Source organism: Colossoma macropomum, unplaced genomic scaffold (assembly GCF_904425465.1).
Source record: "Colossoma macropomum unplaced genomic scaffold, Colossoma_macropomum, whole genome shotgun sequence".
In the NCBI taxonomy this organism is placed as follows: Eukaryota; Metazoa; Chordata; class Actinopteri; order Characiformes; family Serrasalmidae; genus Colossoma; species Colossoma macropomum.
The window spans coordinates 12,662,187-12,683,303 of record NW_023494786.1 but is presented as its reverse complement, the minus strand read 5'-3'; the positions used below and the strand labels follow the sequence as shown (position 1 = coordinate 12,683,303).

Here is a 21,117-nt window from a genome sequence, read left to right as displayed (position 1 = left end):
CATCATACTGACAAACAATTAACTACATTTAATCTAAAGCTGTCTAAATAGAGGAAATGTCAATGTTAATATTTAGAATATATGACTGTATGTACTCACCGTGTATATAATATCAGTGCTATAATTCTCTGTGGTTTCTCCAATAATATAGTACTTGATGTTAATAGAAATTTCCGAATCACATCGAATTGGTTCCTCTAAGCTCTCTATTGATAATTCACTGTACACTGGACTGTAAGGTGTAGCAGGTTCAAGCAGTCGTATTTGTGCATCACTGGTTCTAATGAAAGGTTTTCTGTAATCATGGAATAGGCTGTCCGGATTGACACTTGCCTAGATAATAATGAAAAAATAATTAGTTTCAGATAAACACAGAGTACACGCATTCTCTCAAAGTGTTTGTTCAGAGCATACCAGCAGTGATATCTCTCTTTCAGGCTCATTGGGTGCATTAACTGTGAAGCTGGCCAATCCATTAACATCTGTTGTAAGATTTTGAAGTAGCTCTGGAGACCACCTTTGACCTTTCAAAAGATAGACCTTCTTGTTAGGAATTGGGCTCCCACTGAAGCTTGTAACTTTGATCTGTTGGTCAGTGAAAGAAAATATGTTGTCAGATTACTAGGTTGTTCAAAATGCTTAAATCGTCATAGTATAAGAAAAATAAGTACTGAACAAAGACTGCATGTAAAAAGACGCACCTTTCCCTCTATAACTGTGTTCCTTTCGAAGTTTTTTGGTAAATCAACAAACTCAACTTTACCAATTTCATAAGTAATCTCAGTAGTTCCAGATTTTACCATAGAAATATCTAGAAAAAACACACAATAAGCATGTTACTTACTACGTAATAATGAAACACATTAATTCATTATAAGTGTGCCTTTTCTACGGCGTATGGAAAGACTCACCTGTCCCTTCCTCTGTCACTGTAACAGTAATGTCAAGAAAATTGTCTAAATGTTGTTCAAATTCAGAACCGATGAAATGTGACATGTTGAATACATGAGAGGCACATCCGTTCTCTTTCATCTACAGGAAAAAAAAGAAAATACTTGGTGAGAACAGTTTTATTAGTAAGTAAAAAAATGTCTTCTAATACAGTATTAGATACATACACACCTCCACAGCTTCAACCATGCACGGTGCAACCATGGTGGTCTGATGATAATAATAGCGTTGGAATTTTCGGCACATTTGCATCAGTGCTGTACCAGGTACTGGCTGTCCATAAGTGTACCTTCAAAAAAGAATACATATAGCATGCATATATATATACACACACACATGTATATATATATATATATTGCTGTTGGAACAAAACCTCATATGTCCATTTTTCAGTTTTTGACGTAATTTGAAAATGCCTGTTGCCCATTACATTGTATGTAAATTTCATGACGAATGGACGAAAAGAAATTACCCAAAAAGACTCAGAAAAAGGTCTGGTTCCATTGAATGACATTAAATATATATGGTGATCTAGCAATGGTGTAGCTGAAACATCTGAACTCAATAATTAGGAGGGGTGTTACCATACTTTCAGCCATATATTGCAGTTCTAGGTTAAATATTTCTGATTTTGATGTTTTAGACAAATCAGAGATATTATTTTTAGTCTAAAAATTAATCTGATAAGATGATGTTTGTGAATTATTATCAAAACCAGCACTCACTTTGCACAAACCTCTATCTTCAGGTCTTCATCACCAACACTCTGTTGTTCTGGTGATTTCAGTGTAATCTCAAACCTGGGTAAAACTGAAAGTCCAAATCAAAACTTGTTATTGCAGTAAATTACACTCGTTACTTCATTATCAACAGAAAAAGTGATGTCACTTACCATACTTCTTGACCCTAAAGTTGTGTATGATTGACCTTTCCCCAATGTTAGCCTTCAAATTATAAAGGCCCTCAGGAGCCTCAGGATTCAGTTGGTGAGAAAGCTGCACTATCAGGCCTGTTGAGGACACATTCGTCCACTGACCAATCCTGTTACCATTATTATCCTGTTTGGATCCACAAAAGATACTTAAATTTAATTTATTGCAGTGACAGTTAAGGGAGCACTGACCAATGTTTTCAAATGTTAAAAATCAATAGTTTCATGAAATGTGTAATAATGTGTTAGTCCATCTTACCTCAAGTGTCACTATACTGTACTGTAGAGGAGAGATTAAACATCAATTTTTATTGGGAACATATCAAAACAGCTCTGAAATCATTCAACACATTAAAAACAAGTAGAATGTCTTTGATACAAAGTGGTATGCACAACTTCACTAGGTGTTTATGAAAATGACATTGGAGGGCCCTCATGAGTAATTAAATACATAAGGACAGGACTTACGCAACTAAAATCACATCATCAGCCTTTCTGAATTTATCGTTATGATTTCTTAGCACTAAGAGGCTAAACAGATCACAATAATTTTATTAAGTAAAAAAAATCCCTTACCTCTTGTTTAAGTGGGACAAAATTGGCATCCATAGTGACAACTCTGAAATTCACTGTAATGATAAATAAATATCATATTTTGAACTGTACGTTGTATAACTTTGCCATTTAAGGAATATTCCAGCATGTTTCAACCTAGTCTGCTGTGTGTACTGCACCTGTCAGTTACCCTAGACAATTTCAGCCTGTTTGCCTGTGCTTAGAAAAACCTGTTGACATATAACACAACAGAAATCTCTGGAGAGTAGCTGAATTTAATTAAGAATTGTTTATGCTAAACATATTTAGCATAATCAACATCATGTCACGCTCCATTATGGGATCATTCTGCCATATTGGCAGGGTTTATTCTTTGTTTACAAGATACAAATACTTACACTCACTGCAAGAGCTTAAAGAGATGTTTTATTGTGTTTATTCAGGCTTGTCATGCTTAAAAAGTGAATCAAACGAGAACAGAGTGTATCTTAACCAACTCCAAAAGGATGTCAATCAACATTACACTGATAAAAATTAGTCTTATTGATGGTGCGGATCCATGAGAACTCCCACAATAGAAGGGAGTCATGATCTGAATATGCCAATGTTAAGACCACTTTCATTCACAGACTTTTTTCCTAGCTAATGTGTGGCTCAAGTGCCTGTTTTGAGTAATTCAGAATTTTCAAATCACTGGAAGCCCATGTGGAGTTTACAAATCAATTTTCCACTCAGCCTCTGGCATGTTTACCTCAGTTATTGACATATTTCAGTCAACCACTGGCATGTTTACTTCAGTTACCGGCATATTTCACTCGCCCTCTGGCATTTTCCACTGTAGGTAGTTACACTGCTAGCTTAGATAGTTAGTGACTAAATGAGACTATTAATGTACTATATTAAAATCCATATTAGATCACTCTTAAGGTGCAGTCAGTCTACGAGAAACAGATGTTTGACACCTCAGCTAATGGTACTAGCCTAATCACAGCACGCCTGACCTCAGACTGAAATTCTTGGCTAGAAAAAAACAGCATGTTTGTGAAGTTAGTTAGCTAATACCAAACATGATAAATCCACTATATGACTTTAGAGATGTTATTCCATGAACTCCAGGTATGGAAAGTAATTTACATTTACTCTTTTTACAGTAATTGAGTACATTTATCCCTGTAACAGTAATTTTTTAGTAGAATAAATTATACAACCCTGAGTCCAAAAAAGTTGGGACGTTGTGCAAAATGTTATTAAATGGAAAAAGCAGTGATGTGCAAATCATTTAAACCCTATATGTAATTGAAAATAAAGCAAAGACAACATATCAAATGTTGAAACTTTTTGAAAAATATACCCATTTAGAATTTAAAGCCAGCAACATGCTTCAAAAAAGCTGCGACACTAGTAAAGTTGTGTAAAAAGAGAGTGGTAAAGCTGTGTAATTCACTACTTTACAATAAAATATTGTTGCATTTATAATATTGTTGGGGGGGGGGGCAAAATAGGTATACTGATTTAAGTGAAATTATTATGTGAAAATAGGCAAGGTGTGAAAGCAGGTATAAGAAGAAGATTCTTTACACTATTCAGAAGCAGCCAAGGCTGACTAGATATGCCACAATGGCAAACTGCACATAAGACATTGTGTCATGGCATCACATTCCCAAGCCCTTTTTTCACAATGTCTAGGGAAATGCATCAAAATGACTGCCTGTAGTATTTGACCTTTCTATGCAGCTGCAGCAGAAAGAGATTAGATTGAAAAATGCTACAGTATTCCTTTATGCAGTGTACTGAAAGTGGAGAGACACATTGAAGAAATGATGAATTACCTGTTTGGCCGGGGTTGTAGATTGGTTTATCAGTCTGAATGAATGTCAGTGGGTTGTAGGATTTAAACATAACTTTCCTTTTGTCGGTCATTTGAAAACTTTCACCTTTGACTTCTACTCTGATCTGCTGCACTGACTGACCCTCAACCTGTGGAGCCTGTAGAGATCACATTATATGTTGAGCTATTTTCCATGTTCATCAAACATTAAAAATACCTGACAAATTATCTTTCTGACCTTAAACTTAGAGCAGTTGTGAAATTCCTTCTCCACTCTCTGCTGTAGAAGTGTTCTGCTCTGGTTGTTGTGATCCAGATAGATGGTCATTTGCAGAGTCTCATTGGGCTTCAGAAAACTCGCACAAAATGTAGCCTCAGAGCCCGACTCGATTACTGCAGGAAACGTCACCGTGAAATACCTAAAGAATTGATGAACAATTATGAGAGTTAAATGAAACATTACTAAGACTGTGAGTTATATAACAAAGCGCTGTACAAAGATCAGGGCAAACTTGAGTGATTGATTGAGCAACCGTTACTATTGCAAAACTGTAGACTGAGTGGCTCAAGATATACAAGCCTAAATCCTATGAAGTCAATAGCATGGTTGTGCAATGTAAGCAAGAGCTCCTCCACTTTGGGACATACTAACTCTCTCCTGACTAACTTTGAGCAGTCTCAAAAAATCATCGTCAGAAATAATAAGTCATTTCATCTCACATCAAGCATGTTTCAAGACGATTTGTCACACACGAAGCTGCTACAAGTGTGATATCAATATTTGAACCAAAGCTCTGAAAGTACTAAGGTATGAGAAATACAAAAACAGCAGTGAGAAAAAGGAAAGTTTTACTGACCTATATATTCAATTACACAAAAATTATAGATGGAGATTTTTTTTTATTTTTAGTGTTTGTGTATTATTTCCTATAGATAATTTAGGCTTTGATACTATATGAATCAGAAAGGGGGAGGGGGGTGTCATTTCATCCAAAAAGGGGCCAAAAAATTTAAACAAACAGCACTCTTAGCTTTTAACATACATTAGGTTTTCAGTTTTTAATTAAATTTGGTTGAGGGCTTCAGATCTATCTTAGTACTGAACATTTTCACAAATCCAAATTCTCATATTAGTATCATTTTAACGAGTGGTTCCAAAATGGATAATATTTAATTTGTGTGATTTAAAGGGGAATTCCACTGATTATTCAAAATTAGCAATTTAAACCGTCATGTAAAACAGTTAACAGTCTAGAAATGCACCGACTCTGATTTCCTTATATGATGGTAACAGGAACCAGGGGTCATAATGGCTACAGTGCAAATATAGTCACTTTATTTACCATCCAGATTGTCCAGGGAATCTATATGTGTCTAAAGTTTTATATGAAATGATGATGATGGATGGTAAAATACTGGTAAATTTCTTTAGGTACTATTTTGCCTTACAACATCCTGCATGTTCTTTTTTTGTCATGAATGGCTTTTCAAAAAACACATTTTGGGCCAAAATCATATCTCAGAACTATGATTAAACAATGTTTCAGGAATCAGGCTACATATTTCTAACCTTTTCATGTAATAACGTTCCATGAGGCATTAAACTCTTCAGAAGTCTGGTTACTATCACCACCACTGTGCAAAATTCTGATGCAGTAATTTTCTCAGAACAGAGCATTTCGCATCAAACTACTCAGAATGGCTTTGTATACATCTTGTTGAATTATGCAGGACATTTGAAAAATCTGTGGAATTCCCCTCTAAGATGTAAATACACTGTAAGACATTGACCTCTGAAGTCAAAATCTTTGCCTTTGCTACTGCACAAAACATATCTATTTTCAAATTACATGTTCTGTGGATTTTCTAAGTGAAAGTAAGTTAACACATCCTTCACATCCAACAATCGACATCCAAACAAACACACTTCTGCACATTTTAATGTACAATTACAGTTTATTTGCTGAATTTAACATATTGAAAAAAAAATACATAAAATGTAGCCAGTGCAAAAGTTATGGCATATTTTATATGTCATGTTTTATTTTTTCCAATATTTTACACAGAAAAGAAAAAATATTGCAGATGCCACATTTAAGTGTGTTTAAATTATTTTTACTCAGTGAATCAACAAAAGATGTATTTTGATTGTGGGTATTCAAACTTCTGCATATGACTGTATGTATTATAATATGTCAAAGAACAGACTACAACATTTTTCGCCAGCAGACATCTTTTTGGATTACTTACGGTTCTGAGGTTTGTCCGTACACAGAGAGAAAGAGGAAGCAGGCTAACAGTAGCCCTTCCCGTACGAGGAACCCCCGGACCACCATGATGAAGTCTGATCACCAACACCAGGTTAAGGAGCTTGCCTGCCTTTTTAAAAGGATGTTCAGCCCACAGGAGGTTCTCTGCAAACATTTGGACTCATCATCTCATCAATGATTAACACTTTTGAGCAACACATTTTGGCCACACTGAAAACTGATAGCGTAAGCAAAAAATGTGTCCAAATGTAGTGTTTTACAGGTTTGTTCTCTTGATCCAAAGTGGAAATTTGGAGTGAAAACAACATATAACCTTCTCTCCCTTTTAATAATACACAAATTGATGAATGTTTATTATGTTGACAATTATGTAATCATTACACATGACTATAACCATTCAGTACTATTCACAGTCAGTGAAGCATGAACTGAATCTTATCATTTGGATTTATGACTAATAGGAGCCTATATAGAGTTTAAACATTTAGAATAGAACTGAAGCATTAAAATATAAAGAACTGTGTTACAGTCATGTAAAAAAAAGTAAGCACAAGCCATTAATGTTTCATTTTTTGAGACGTGGATATATCAGTATTTGATCATCAGCTAAACCGTGTGTATAGATAAATGTTACATAATATGTAACATTTAATATGTAATATATACATGATAGTATATTTAAAAATACAATGAGGCGTCTTTTTTCTGTTGAAAAAGTAAGTGCAGCCCTGACTTCGGTAACTGGTATTGCCCTTTTTGACAGAAACAACTTTTTGTAGGCATTTCCTATAACTGTCTACCAGTTTCTGACATCTACTCAGAGAAATTTCTACCCACTGCTTTATGCAGAATTATTTCAACTGCAATGTTTGAGGGGCTTCTCTGAAGTACAGCCCATTTCAAATCCCCCCACAGAATTTTAACAGGATTTAGATCTGGGCTTTGAATAGGCCATTCCACAGCCCTCCATTTCTTCCTTTCCTAGGTGGATTTACTTCTATGTTTGGGATCTTTATCCTGTTAGAAGGTTCACTTCTTCAGCTTCAACTTTTTGGCACATTCTCCTCAAGCATTCTCTGGTCTGAAAGAGAATTCTTAGGATTACAAGTAGGCCAGGCCCTCAGGCAGTAAAGCAAAAAACCATAACATTTCCACCACCACACTTTACAGCTGGTATGAAGTTCTTCTGTTCAACTGCAGTCTTTGGTTTTTGCCAAATATGGCTTCGATACTGTGGCCAAACAACTCTGTCTTTGACCTGGTCCTGATCCGTGCCTAGATACTGATTAGCAAACTCCAGTCTTGCCCCGATGTTTTTTTTAAGCAGCAAATGCTTCCTCCTTATGCACCTCCCATGTACATCAAATTTGTGCAGTCTTGTTCTAATGACAGATGCATGTACTTTGTGGCAAGATCTATTTGCAGATCATGTGATGAAATTACAGACCTCTTTTAGCATCTTACACTCCACTCTTGTGTTAAATTTGCTGGGGAGGCCTGGCCTGGACATGTTGGCAGTGGTTTTAAATCTCTACTTGTAGATGATCTTCTGCACAGTGGAATGATTGATTTCCAATAGTTTGCATATCTTCTTAAAGCCTTTCCCAGACTCAAAGGCATCTACCACCTTCTTTCTAAAGGTCTCAGATAGCACTTTTGATCTAAGCATTCACACTCCAATAACAAAGAACAAACCAGACTAGCATTTTGAGGTTCAAAAAAGGACAAGTTCCTCCAAGATGTTCTCTAAAGGTGTTCTAGTCAGTAGCACCTCTCCACAAATTGCACTTCTGTTTATTTCTATTATAATAAGGTTGACAAATAAGTGTATTTTTGGTGTCAGCTGTTAAATTATATCACTTTTATCTGTATCAACACTCTTTAAATGAAGACCGGATATCTGTATGCCCAAATATGCTGGAAAAGTCTGAACTTTTCACAGGGCTACTTACTTCTTCACGTGACTGTATGTCTGCATTTACTGACAACTGTAAATGTCAACTGTAAATATAGAAGCTTTATGAGAATGACATTTATGCAAGTTTAAAATTGTAAGAGAAATGTGCTGAAGAGTGAACCTCCTTATGGTGGAACCACTGACAAACTATTCACTATTAAAAAAGGCCTGAAATGTTAAGTGTTAATAAAATGCCTTCCGAGAATGTGTAAAAAATAATTGTTCACCTAGAGTGTTTTCATAATATTATCTTTATAAGGGAATCTCTAAAATTGCCATATCATGCAGGGTTTAGAACTAACACATTACTTTTTAAACGTCTGTTAAAAGATGTGATCTTTTGAAACACAGAATTAATATGTACCAGATGACCATGTTAACTGTGTGGGCTGAAATGAGTGCAGGTCACTATTACGATAAACTGTGGATTTTTTTTTCAAGTATGTCAAATTTGCCCTCTTAGACTGTTTACTTACAGAAAAACGTATGGTCACTGACCTGTATCAGTTGTACAAACTTCAAACAAACATCTCCCTCTTGCGCTTTGAGTGAGCAGAGATGAGCCTTCTGCATATTGAAAAAAACTCTAGGAAACACTTTACATGACCCCTGTTACATAACATTAACATAATCATGAAATAAACTTGTCATGGCAGGTGTCATGCACCGTGATGAGTTGTCATGATAGATTATGGCAAGTAATATAACAATGGACTTCCTTTATTAGTATCTAATAAGCCTGGGATTGTAAGGGGTTCTTTAAACCTACTTATGCAGTTTACATGAAGATTCTGACATTAAACAAAGTTTTCTTATTTGGGATTTGTTCTTAGGCAAGAACAGAATTTTTGTGCACTCAAGGGCACAAAGGTGCAAACAATTCTGAACTCGTCATGAATCTGACATAGACATTTGTCAGGACTTTTCTGAAGGACAAATTTAAGAAATAACTGTCATGATATATGAGATAATCTTAACTAGGCCCCTGCCTTCATAACAGTCTTATAAATAAATAAGTGTCCAAATTAATAATTAATTAATAATCAGTTTAAGGGTCCTTAGGTCAATAAAGCGTCACTTATTTAAAAAACAACTGATTTCATCTTACAAATACTGATATAAGCGGTTATTGAATACTTTTATTAAGTATTGATTTTTAAAAACATTATCCAAGCTTTGGCAAGTGTCAAAAAGTAATTTTGTATGTAGCCTTCAAATAACGTGTTACTCCAAATTGATAATGATAACATGACACTGTAATATTAATGGAAATCATCCATCATGACAACTCATGACAGCGTATGACAAATCTGCTATGGCATTGTTATGCCAATGTTATGTAGCAGGGATCAAGGACAGTGTGACCTAATATTGCATACTGTAAGCCTGCAGCATTAATGCTTCAAATCAATGATCGAGTTTCAGTTAAATGTCTATTAAATAATCCATTTTATGCCACTCTCATCACTGGGCGTATCATACGCTGTCATATGAACAAGTTTGAACACTCCCAATCACATAACATGTTTTCTTGATTTTCTGCATGAAGGTAAGTCAACACATCCCATACAATGGATCAAATTTAAATATGACATTTTTCTGCAAATTCTAGCACACAATTTCTATTTATTTGCTGAGTTTAACATATTAACAATATATAACACGTATAAAACTGTGCATTAAACCATACCGAAGGCTTTCTCTGCAAAGGACTTATTTTCACTTAAAAATCATAGGGGGCCCCCAAACCTTTGTATATGACTATAAAACATAACAGCAAATGTCAAAGTTAACATGTGGCGATCAAGTGCATAAGCCTGGGCCGTCCAGTCTTATCTGCCATGGGTCAGTGTTGCTGCAGCTCACCTGACTCTACTTGTTTAATCAAGTGGTCTCAGTTTTCCAACAACTGATTAGGTAAGCTCCTGCTTCATTGGAATGATGAAACTGCAGCCCCACTGGCACTTAGTGCATAAGATCTGTCACCCCTATCGCAGACACCACAGTTTCAACATGATTGCGTCTTCTACTACATGTTGTACAGTTGTTAGTGCATGCTGTTGGTTAGCGCTGTGGAACCTGAACAAAGATTCATGATTCCTGGGCTTTTTCACACCCAGTTTTTTGCTGAAGTCCTCGCTTCAGTTTTTTTTGGCATGGTATCTATTATTTGGTTTGGTTAGCTGTGCTCTGCAGCTGCACCAGTTTACACAGGTAGGCGTGCACTGATTGGTCAGAAACTTGGCAGGTATACAAGCGCTGAACCAACTTACTTCAGTGTTTGTTTTTTATTGGTGCCAAAAGAAAAAATCTATTTATTTTTCTTTTACTAGCCTACTAGTGAATATAATCCAGATCAATCCCCCACCTACGGTTGAATGCAAAAGTTCAGGCACTGCTTGTCAAATGATGTCCTGTTGGTTTTCTAAGTGAAAATAAGTGAACACATCCTCTACAGAGAACACACTTCTGCACATTTTAATGCACAATTACGGTTTATTTGCTGAATTTAACTTATTGGGGAAAAAATCTGGCCTGTACAAAAGTTATGCCCCATTTTGTATTTCAAGTTAAATATGTTACACTTAGTAAGTAAATAGAAACTGTGCAGTACAATTTGTAGAAAATTGTTGTTTTCACATTTGTTCCCTATACAGAGAACAAACAAGGTAATCTGACCAGAGGCATATTCTTGACATAAATGTATTACCTCATCTCTTATGCTGCAAGTAGGGAAGCTTATAACAACTGGGAGGCTGAGGCAGAATACAAACACAAAGTTGCTTAATTGTGGGCAATCCAACACTCATTTGTGATTACAGGGGAGGGTCAAGGGCCAAAGAAGGGTCAGTACACAGGGAGACAACAACAGTGGTGACAAATCCATAATCACAGCCAGGAACAAAGCAGGAATCAGTAACAGAGAATGTTCAGAACAGAAAAAAGGAACATGACTCAGTGCTCAGTTAACACACCAGAGACTTCGCAATCAACTGACACAAACAATGTTTATATATGTGTGACCTAATGAATCCAGGAATAAGTCCAGGGTGGAGGTGGAATTTTCCAGACTAGGTAAGTCCATGTGGACACAATGACAAAGCTACATTTATCACTATCAAGGGAATAAAAATAAACCACATTTAATATCCTTGTGACCATGTTCTTCATGATTTAATTATGCTACTCATATTTTGCAGCCCATGTGCCAAAATCAAATGCTTTGCTTTGTTATCCTTCTTTGCTCACTTGCTGTTATTAGCAGCAGCTCACACTACAAAATGTGTCAAATGTTAAAATAGGGTGGGAGAACGTTAAAACATGTTAAAACAGGCAGATGCTGCAATAAAAGAAAGCATGCTCTGATTTTGCATTCCCTCAGACCCCTGCAAAACTGTACATCCACCACCAGCCAACTGAACCAAGGTTCACTTGGAAAAGGTCCACAATTCAGTTGTTTGGCGCGCACCCATGTGTGAGTGAGGGGTTGCAGGAATGAACCGAACTAAAGAAAAAGCTTGAGAAAGTAGGTGCGAAATGATCCTTAGTCTGATATACATTTGCATTTGCTTATTCAAAATACTGATTTCTTTGTTCCCTGTAGTCAGGTCTCCATAAGTTCTGTGAAAAAAAACATTTATAAAAGAAATATGGGCTACAGAAAAATCCTTCAATCTTGAGCAGCTTCTTATTGTTAAGTTTCATATTATGACTATATTGTATATCTTAAGAGAAGACATAATGCAATGATAAATATAATGACTCATGAAATGTCTATTAATGGGCAGCAGGAACCTGTCAACGACTGCTCATCTTTATTGTCCAATATAACTGATTTTTTTCTTTGATAGGATAAAAGTGTGTTTTAATTTCTTCATCAATTCACTGTATTTGCCTCCTTCTGCCATGTTTTGTAGCTAATGCTGGGCAAAAATGGAAACACATGATAAGTCTCACTGTCACTTATTTCCCCTGTTAGGCCTGCACAAGAGCTCAAACAGCTAGGCCATGTGCTCATTTTTGTTCTGCCCATCAGCTGATTTTCATCAGGAGGTCCACCTAGTTCTAGACCCATATACTATAGCATTATATGGCCAAAAGGATGTGGACACCTGACCATCACACTTACATTAGTTTGCTGGACATCCCATTCCAAAACCAAGGTCTTTCATATAGAGTTGCCCAATGCCCTCCCCTGCCCACCAACCTTCTTTTGCTGTAATAACAGCCTCCACTCTTCTGGGAAGACTCCACACAATAATGTGGAGTGTATCTGTGAGAATCTGTGCCCATTTGTGAGGTCAGACACTGATGTTGGGCGAGAAGGCCTGGCTCACGACAGACATTCCATTTCATCCTAAAAGTGTTTGATGGGCTTGAGGTCAGGGCTCTGTGCAGGCCATTGAAGTTCCTCCAAACCAAACTCATCAAAAAATGTCTTTATGGACCTTACTTTGTGCACAGAGGCACAGTCATGCTAGAACAGGAAAGAACCTTCCCCAAACTGTTGCCTCAAAGTTGGAAGCATGTAATTGTCTTAAATGCTTTTGTGTGCTGTAGCATTTACATTAACCTTCACTGGGACTAAGGGCCCTAAACCCTGAAAAACAGCCCCAGACCATCATCCGCTCCTCCACAAAACTACTGTTGACACTATGCATTCCAGAAAGTACTGTTCTCCTGGCACCCACCAAACCCAGATTTGTCCATCTGATTGCCAAAATGTATTACTCCAGAAAACATGTTTCCACAGCTCCAGATCTAGCAGGGCAGAAATTTCACAAATTGACTTGTGGCATCATATGACAGTGCCACATTTAAAGTCACTGAGCTCTTCAGTACAACTCTTCTTCTGCCATTGTTTGTACATGGAGATTGCATGGGTGTGCGCCTTTAGGAAGGGTGTCCACATACTTTTGGTCATATAAGCATGGTGGTTGCAAAATCTCTGTTGTTTGTTAGTGTGTTAAGATTCTATGTTCTCTAAGTTAGGTATAATCCCAGTCTGCTTTTGTTCTGTGTTTAACTTCTTGTTCAATTTTATCATTATTGTGTAATCTGTTTATTCTTTTACTCTAGACTCACAGAGCTACCTCTCTGATTAAACTGTATGCATGGGTGTATCTGCAAGGTAAAACCATATTGCATTCACATTATTTATTCGCCAAATTGTAATTTTTTGCTTTTTTTTTCATCCTATTTGCTGGATATGCATAAAACACATGGATGGAAACCTACACACTCTTAAAAACATGCTTCCTCAAGGGTTCTTTAGTAAAGAAAAAGGTTCTATTAAGCACCATGAATATTCTTTGCATCATGAAAGAGGTCTTAAGAATTTGCTATAGACGGTACCATATAGAAACTTTTTGAAAAGGGTTTTATCTTGCAAATACACCCAACATACAGTACAGAGACCCATCTTTTTTAAGAGTGAAGATTTTGTCCCAGGCACTTTAATGACGCCATTACCCTTTGCTTATTCTAAATTAATGACAGAAAAACTCTACCTTCCCATGGACTGAAGTTAAGAGGGCTAAACAGATAATGTATGAACCAAAAGCATGAATTATTTTTACATGAGCATTTTCCAACATCTCTTTATCCCTTAGGCTGTGTTTGTTAGTGTGCTTTTAAGGCTGATATATGGCCTCTTTTCTGATTCGCTGTCCTGTATTGTGCCTCATTTGAAAGAGGTCCATTCTGAAACACTCTTTATAACTTCAACTTGAACAGGTGGAGCTAAACTACTGTAGACCTGAATAGGTGGATGTATATAAAAGGACAATTCAGTTTTCCATAAAATGGGCTCTTTAAAGTGCCAACCGGAAAGCTTAACCAATAAATGGGTCAAATCAGGTTAAAGTTCCAGCACACAGTTCTTGCAGACTAAATCAATGCTGCAGTCTGATCTGTGGCTGACAGTGTGGGAGGTATTATACTCCTAGGTGAAGGTCCATGTAAACTTTTCATGCTAATACTAGAGATGCTGTGGCATGACAGTTGAGAGGTTCACTACAGGAAATCTGTAACTAAAACTGGAAAAATTACTTAATCTCTTACAGATAATCAATAATGTGCAATGATTTTACAAAACTCATTCATTGACGTTCATAATGATTTGTTGTTTTTTGCTTCTTTTTCAATCTCAATACCTTAACGTTTGCTACCTCAAATCTGTGACCTTTAAAAAGGGTCAGTGATATAGAAATGAAACCTTGTCCAAAGAAACCTTAACACCGGCCAGATAATGCTGATACCAGGCAATAATCTACACGCACAGAGCTTTAAAGAAACACATGATCAGTGACTTCTTACCTTCTCAGGAGCTCTCACACCACACAAAGTGTCAGGATGTTCACATACAGAAAACTTTTCCTCCAATATCCCAGTGTGTCAAAACTCCTGAACGCCCTTAAAACACATTAAAACATTAGAGTCAGCATCTGGGTTTGCACAAAGAACACGCTCTAACTTTAATTAGCAAGCAAAGTGAGAAGAGACGTGCCATAGACAGCTGAGGACTGCAGGATGTGACAAATATGTGGACACGTCACTCCATGTCACAGTCTCGCTGGGCTGGACGTGATCTTATAAGGAGAACACACGTCTGTGGAAACATTATTAAACTACTGCTGCTGAATTGTGGCAAAATTTAGAGTAAACAGGGATATGCCCCCTTTAAAACCCACCCCAAATTCCTCAAGTGCCAGAGTGCAAATCATAACACAAAAATAAGCTTGCTAACTAAACAAGCTTTGTAACGAAATGCAACCATTAGCTAATGTTTATTCCAAAAAAAATAATGTTTCAGGAACAGAGCTTGATTTTGTTTCTTGAGTGTGAACTGTGAACTGCAGAGACCACATACAGCCTCAACTTTTATTAGTAGACCAGTGACGTCCTGGTTTAATTAAACTGTTTTTCCCTGGCAAAAGATAATGTGTTTTATTATGTGTTCTCTGCAATCACAACACCTCCACATGCATAAGTTTTGGGGGCACTTTTCAGCCATGCTTACTTATGTTACACCCATGCGCTAACAAACAGGCGTGTTATCCGTCTGACAGTGTTATTGAGTGCAGCATTGCCCCCTACTTTGAGTTACGCTTTCACAACTCATTGGATTGGTTTAGAAATTTCACACTCAGTTTCTTCCCACCCCACATTTAGCCCAAAATTTCTTGTGGGTGTCTCCAGACATTCTCTGTGATCACATCTGGTCTCACAAGACTAGCTACGGCACTGTTGTGTGGGCATTTTTCGCATCTTTCATCTTGGCTTGACTGGCACACGCCCTGCTTGGAACTCTCTGCCATGTTTGGGAAAAAAACAAACAAATATATATATGTTCAATATATTTTTATATTATATTTATCTCAAAGCTAGCGTAAAAATCTCTCAGAGGCTCTTATTCATCAAAGCTAAAAATATGGTCAAATCTGGTCATACAAAGACAGCATGCAAATTTCACCCACAGTTTTGTTATTCATCAGTTTCATCTTTGACGTTTCTGTATAATCAAACTCATGTCTGGTTGAAGTGCGTGTTAATTTGAGTGTAATATCTGAACAACCTGAAAAATGCTACTCTTTAAAAAAAAAGACTTCATGTGGTAACAAAGAATTTGAACTAGTTTTATTTAACACAAAAAAATTTAATTGAAAGAGTCAGTCATTCAAAGTATTTGTTTACACTGAATAAAACCGAATAAAACTGAATAACTACTACAAAAAAAAATAAAACCTAATTAGGAAAAAAAAATCACTCTACACAATCACATCACTCAGCCATCTTATATAAAGTTAAGACAACTCACATTTAATTATTTCAGTGTGACTGTAACACTAAGCTGTTTAGGCTATGGCCACTAGGGGGAGGAGTGCACCTATAAAGACAACCACTGGCTCATGAACCTGCTGAATGCTGAATGCTTTCCTTTTACTGGTTCAATGTCGGATTATCTGCATGAAATTAGGCATGTCTAATCTACATGACGTGTATATGCCGACAGATTTAGGGCGTTTCCTTTGCAAATTATAAAATACAAGTGTGCAGACACTTGTTTCTAAGCACTGAAGCTGATTCATCCTCAGTTGCACTCAAATTATTCCTTGTTTTAATGTCGTAGGACAGTTTCATGTATCAGATGCGGAGTACTTCGGGCGTCATTCAGGACAGTCAAGTTTTCGTTCATTTTAATGGTCCTCTGATGAAAAAGGTAGCGTTCATATCCATTTCATAATAGCTTTTTGTAAGGTAGCTTTTAGAGGCATTAAACATTAGGGATGCTGTATCACCAGCATTGTGAACAGTTCTTACTCGACAAGTTTCTCGAGAAGAGCACATTTTACATCAAAACATTCTGCACGACTTACATCTTCACTATGGAGGAATTCTGAAAAATCGATGGACGTCCCCTTTATAGTATATCAATGCAGCTTCTACCACACTACAACAGCTCTCAAAAAGCATATACAGGTAATACTTCAGAGTAATGATGCATAAACCGACAGAAACTATCGCATATCATAACTAACAATTAATCATTGCTGTAAATACGTTAGTTCACTACGATAACGGCAGTTTTCTGCATTCAACATTAGTAACCTAAAGCAAACTCGGACTCGGACTCTCAACATGTTTAACTACTGTTTACTCCACATTAGCTGGGCGATGCCACAAGCCTACTTAAACTGTAACTGGTAAAGTAAACCGGAATATGAAACAATATGTGGAGTTTACGGCAGCTAAGCTGTGTGACACGCCTAATAATGAAGACTGGAACTGGAAAATGTACGTAAGCAACCGGTGGACTCGAGCAGTGTTAGATTAGCTCGAAGTGCTTAAAGCAAAATCTCACCTTCTGCATCCGAGTAGCCTTTAAAGTGAACTGTACCAGACGTCATGCAAAGGCGACCAGCTTGTTCTGCTCACTAGTTATGAAAATTACAGACTTTTGCACCTGCAGTGGACAAAACTGTCTTGGGTCGCTGTTTCGCCCCCGGGATTTTAGAGAGGGCGTCGTGACATCCACAGGGGCTCGTCACGCTCTAAGAGGGACAAACAGAAGCACTTCTCAGCCCGGAGTTATTGTGGGAAACTTCTGGAAATCTTACCCTGAGAGGCACTAAAATGTGGAGTGGACTCATCCGGGGACTCTGAAAAACGTGGGATGGATTTAATTTTGTTTATTGAGAACTTTGCAGCAACAGCCGCCTTCTGCGTTATCATACACATGAAGCCTCTTCATATACAGTCCCTAACTAATACATCCACTCTGTATATGAACAAGGCTTGAGTTCATGTGCTTGACAAAAACCTGCATGTTAACAGTGTTTTTACACACGCACACACACACACACACACACACACACACACACACATACACACACATTCTCTAAGCCACTTATCCTTCTGGGTCGCGGAGGGAGCTGGAGCCTATCCCAGCAGTCAATGGGCGGAAGGCAGGATACACCCTAGACAGGTCGCCAGTCCATCACAGGGCAGACAGACAGACATACACACTCACACGTAGGGGCAATTTAGCAATTGGCCTGACCGCATGTCTCTGGACTGTGAAGAAACCGAAGCACCCGGAGGAAACACACGCAGACATGGAGGGAACATGTAAACTCCACACAGAAAGGACCCTGGCCGGGTGTTTTTACAGTTTTACAGAAGTTTACAGTATACTAACTGAAGCACGCCCTCCTGGGTATACAGGGCCCGACAGCTGTCAGCTCATGCAGGACAATTTAAAGATTGTGTTGGAGAAGTGTATGATAAATCTTACAAGTTAATGCGCAAAGAAAAATAAACTGTCTAATAAATGATTTTACAAAACAAAGATAAATGTATTCCGAGAGGAGTCAACACTTTAAGAATGAGAATTTCAGCATATCACTGCTGTCAGACCAAAACCTTGGATCTCCAAAATGGTGACTTTACAGGAGAAGGAAAAAACACACTTAACTTTTATTGTAAGTCAATGTAACCAGACTTTCTTCCGAGTCATTTTGGGTCGTTTCTTTTGGTCCGTTCATCATGAAATTCACACACAATGTAAAAGGCAACAGGCATTTTTTGAAATTATGTCAAAAACTGAAAAATGACAAAAATGGACATATGAGATTTTGTTCTGATTCCTATATGCTTAAGAAAGGCTTTCCCACAGAATGTAATGGCATTTTTTATTCTACAGTCTATGTTTGCATTGTTTATATAGTTTGTTCGACAGTAGATGCAGGAAAAAATACAGACATGGTTTAACATGGTTTAAGTTTAACATACTGGACTTTTGCATAACACATTTTAAATGTATTTTTTCAAAAAATTTACAAAACAGGTATATTTGACAGCCGTGATGTTATTTCGTGATAACACATTCCCTCTCATGTTCTATTGCTTAAATATACACACATTGAGTGCATATATATGCAGCCATCATTGTTCTCTTTGGATGTTGCTGATGAAAATTAGAAACTGTAATCACTCTATTTTCATGTTGACCCTGCATTCATGTGATTTCCCAACCACACACTAATGCTTGTCCTGATAATGACCAATACATTCTTAACAACCAAGACTCCGCTGGCACTTTAGTATCCCAATAAACTGTTCAATACACACACCACAAAATGTGGTACTCAATACACACATACACCTCTTTCTTATACACATACACATGAGCCTTCGCTGTGAAGATAATTAACGAAGGTGGAAAGGGTGACGTGTTTCTTTTCCACTGTTTACAGGCTTTAACTTCTGTTCAGCGCTGCTGCCATGATAACACTGAATGATGGCGCACGCACAGTGGAAAAAAAAGCACATGAATTCCAATCTGAGCGTTCACATTAAGGTCGCATGGTCACGAATCGGATACGTATCTGATCTAGGACCACATATGAAAGTGGCTCAGGTCGGATTTGAAAAGATCAGATTTACATGTCCACACAGCCCTGAAAACATCAGATCTGAGTCACATTAGGGCAAAAAATCAGATTTGTGCCACTTCAGCCTGGTAATGTGAACGTAGCCATACACGCATACACAGTGCAGTGGTCCCTTTATCATTTTATACATTTCTACATAGATTTGACCAGATCTTCATTTAACTCATAGATAAAGAGAACAGCAAAAGTGTTAAACAAATAACACAAAAAATATAATTTTTTATTTATTTGTTGAACCAAGTAATTCAACATTAAATATCTTTGTTGGCAAAAGTATGTGAACCTCTGCTTTCCATAACTGGTGTGACACCCTTAAGCAGTAATGACTTCAACCAAATGGTTCCTGCAACTGTTGATCAGCCCTGCACATTGACTTGAATGAAACTTGGCTCATTCCTCCTTACAGAACTGCATCAGCTCTGTTATGTTGATGGGCTTTCTTGCATGAATGCCACACCTTAGGTTCTGCCTCAACATTTCCCCTGACTTAAGCTTTGGACTTTTACTAAGCCAATGAAACATTTCTTCTGCTTTAATCATTCTATAGACTAACTGGTGTTTTAAGGGTCATTGTCTTTCTGCAGGACCCACCTTCTGCTGAGGTTCAGTTCATGGATGTATGCCCTAACATTCTCCTGTACAATGTCTTAAACAATCCAGAGTTCATAGCTCCATCAAATGATGGCAAACTGTCCTAGTCCTGTAGCAGCAAAACAGCTCCAATCCATAATACTGCCACCAGCATGTTTCAAGGTTGAGATGAGGTTCTTTTGCTGAAACACAGTGTATTGCTTTGCCAAACATAACACCTGTCATTTAAGCGATAAAGATCCATTTTTGCCTTATCTGTCTACATAACATTATTTCAGTTTCTTCTGGCTCATCCAGGTGATCTTTAGGAAACTTTAAACAGGCAGAAATGTTCTTCTTGGAGAGCAGTTGATTTCTCCATGCTATCATTCCATATACTACAGTATACTTGTTCAGGGTTTGCCTGATTGTGGGCTCATGAACACTGATATTGGCCAGTTTAAGAGATGGCTGCAGATCCTTAGATGTTACCCTGGGGTTCTTTGTGATCTCACAGAATATTCCACACCTTGGAGTCATTCTGCTGTCCGTTTCACTCTTTGTGGTTGATCTTTCTTAGCGAGTTCTGTCAGTGGTGCTGCTCTACTAAAAACATTTGGAATTAAATAACGGTACTACCCCACTCAAAAATGATCATACTCTCTTTGTAGTCACTGGAGCGTGGCATGCTTTCACTGCTTCCACTTTGTCTACCCGAGGTTTAATGACTCCATTTCCCTGCATGTAGCCCAAGTATGAAACCTCACTTTCAGCCATGGTGCACTTTCCAGGATTGATAGTTAGTCCAGCACCTTTAATCCTCTGAAGAACCTTCTTTACAGGCCTCAGATGTTCTTCTCATGTCATGCTGTACATCACAACATCATCGATGTATACTGCTGTGATGTCTTCCAGTCCTTTCATGATGTCATCAATGAGTCTCTGAAAAGTCGTTGCTGCCCCCTGCAGTCCAAATGGGACCAGTAACCTTTACACATATCAATTGTCATTAAAACCTTCCTGATTCCCAGCCTTTCAATGAGCTTTTCAGCTCTTGGCATCAAACAGGGGTTGAAGGCTGACATCCTGTTCAGAATAGA

At 37.5% G+C, this 21,117-nt stretch overlaps 1 protein-coding gene across 2 annotated transcripts in view; it reads right to left on the bottom strand.

Annotated features, from left to right (window-relative positions):
* LOC118826899 (alpha-2-macroglobulin-like protein 1) overlaps positions 1–17,522 on the bottom strand; it is a 73,218-nt gene extending 55,696 nt beyond the window's left edge. Inside the window, exons 1-14 of one of the 2 annotated variants that reach the window (XM_036597971.1) lie at positions 17,356–17,522; positions 14,811–14,906; positions 6,516–6,679; positions 4,504–4,684; positions 4,267–4,423; positions 2,459–2,511; positions 2,142–2,162; positions 1,844–2,009; positions 1,677–1,761; positions 1,123–1,240; positions 912–1,032; positions 702–811; positions 415–585; positions 100–333 (exon numbers count right to left, since the gene is read on the bottom strand). In XM_036597971.1, the coding sequence (XP_036453864.1) occupies positions 100–333; positions 415–585; positions 702–811; positions 912–1,032; positions 1,123–1,240; positions 1,677–1,761; positions 1,844–2,009; positions 2,142–2,162; positions 2,459–2,511; positions 4,267–4,423; positions 4,504–4,684; positions 6,516–6,601 (1,503 nt within the window). In that variant the 5' untranslated portion in view covers positions 6,602–6,679; positions 14,811–14,906; positions 17,356–17,522. The remainder of the gene's footprint in view (positions 1–99; positions 334–414; positions 586–701; positions 812–911; positions 1,033–1,122; positions 1,241–1,676; positions 1,762–1,843; positions 2,010–2,141; positions 2,163–2,458; positions 2,512–4,266; positions 4,424–4,503; positions 4,685–6,515; positions 6,680–14,810; positions 14,907–17,355) is intronic. The other variant, XM_036597963.1, reaches the window with a different exon arrangement.
* Between the last annotated feature and the right edge of the window lie 3,595 nt (positions 17,523–21,117).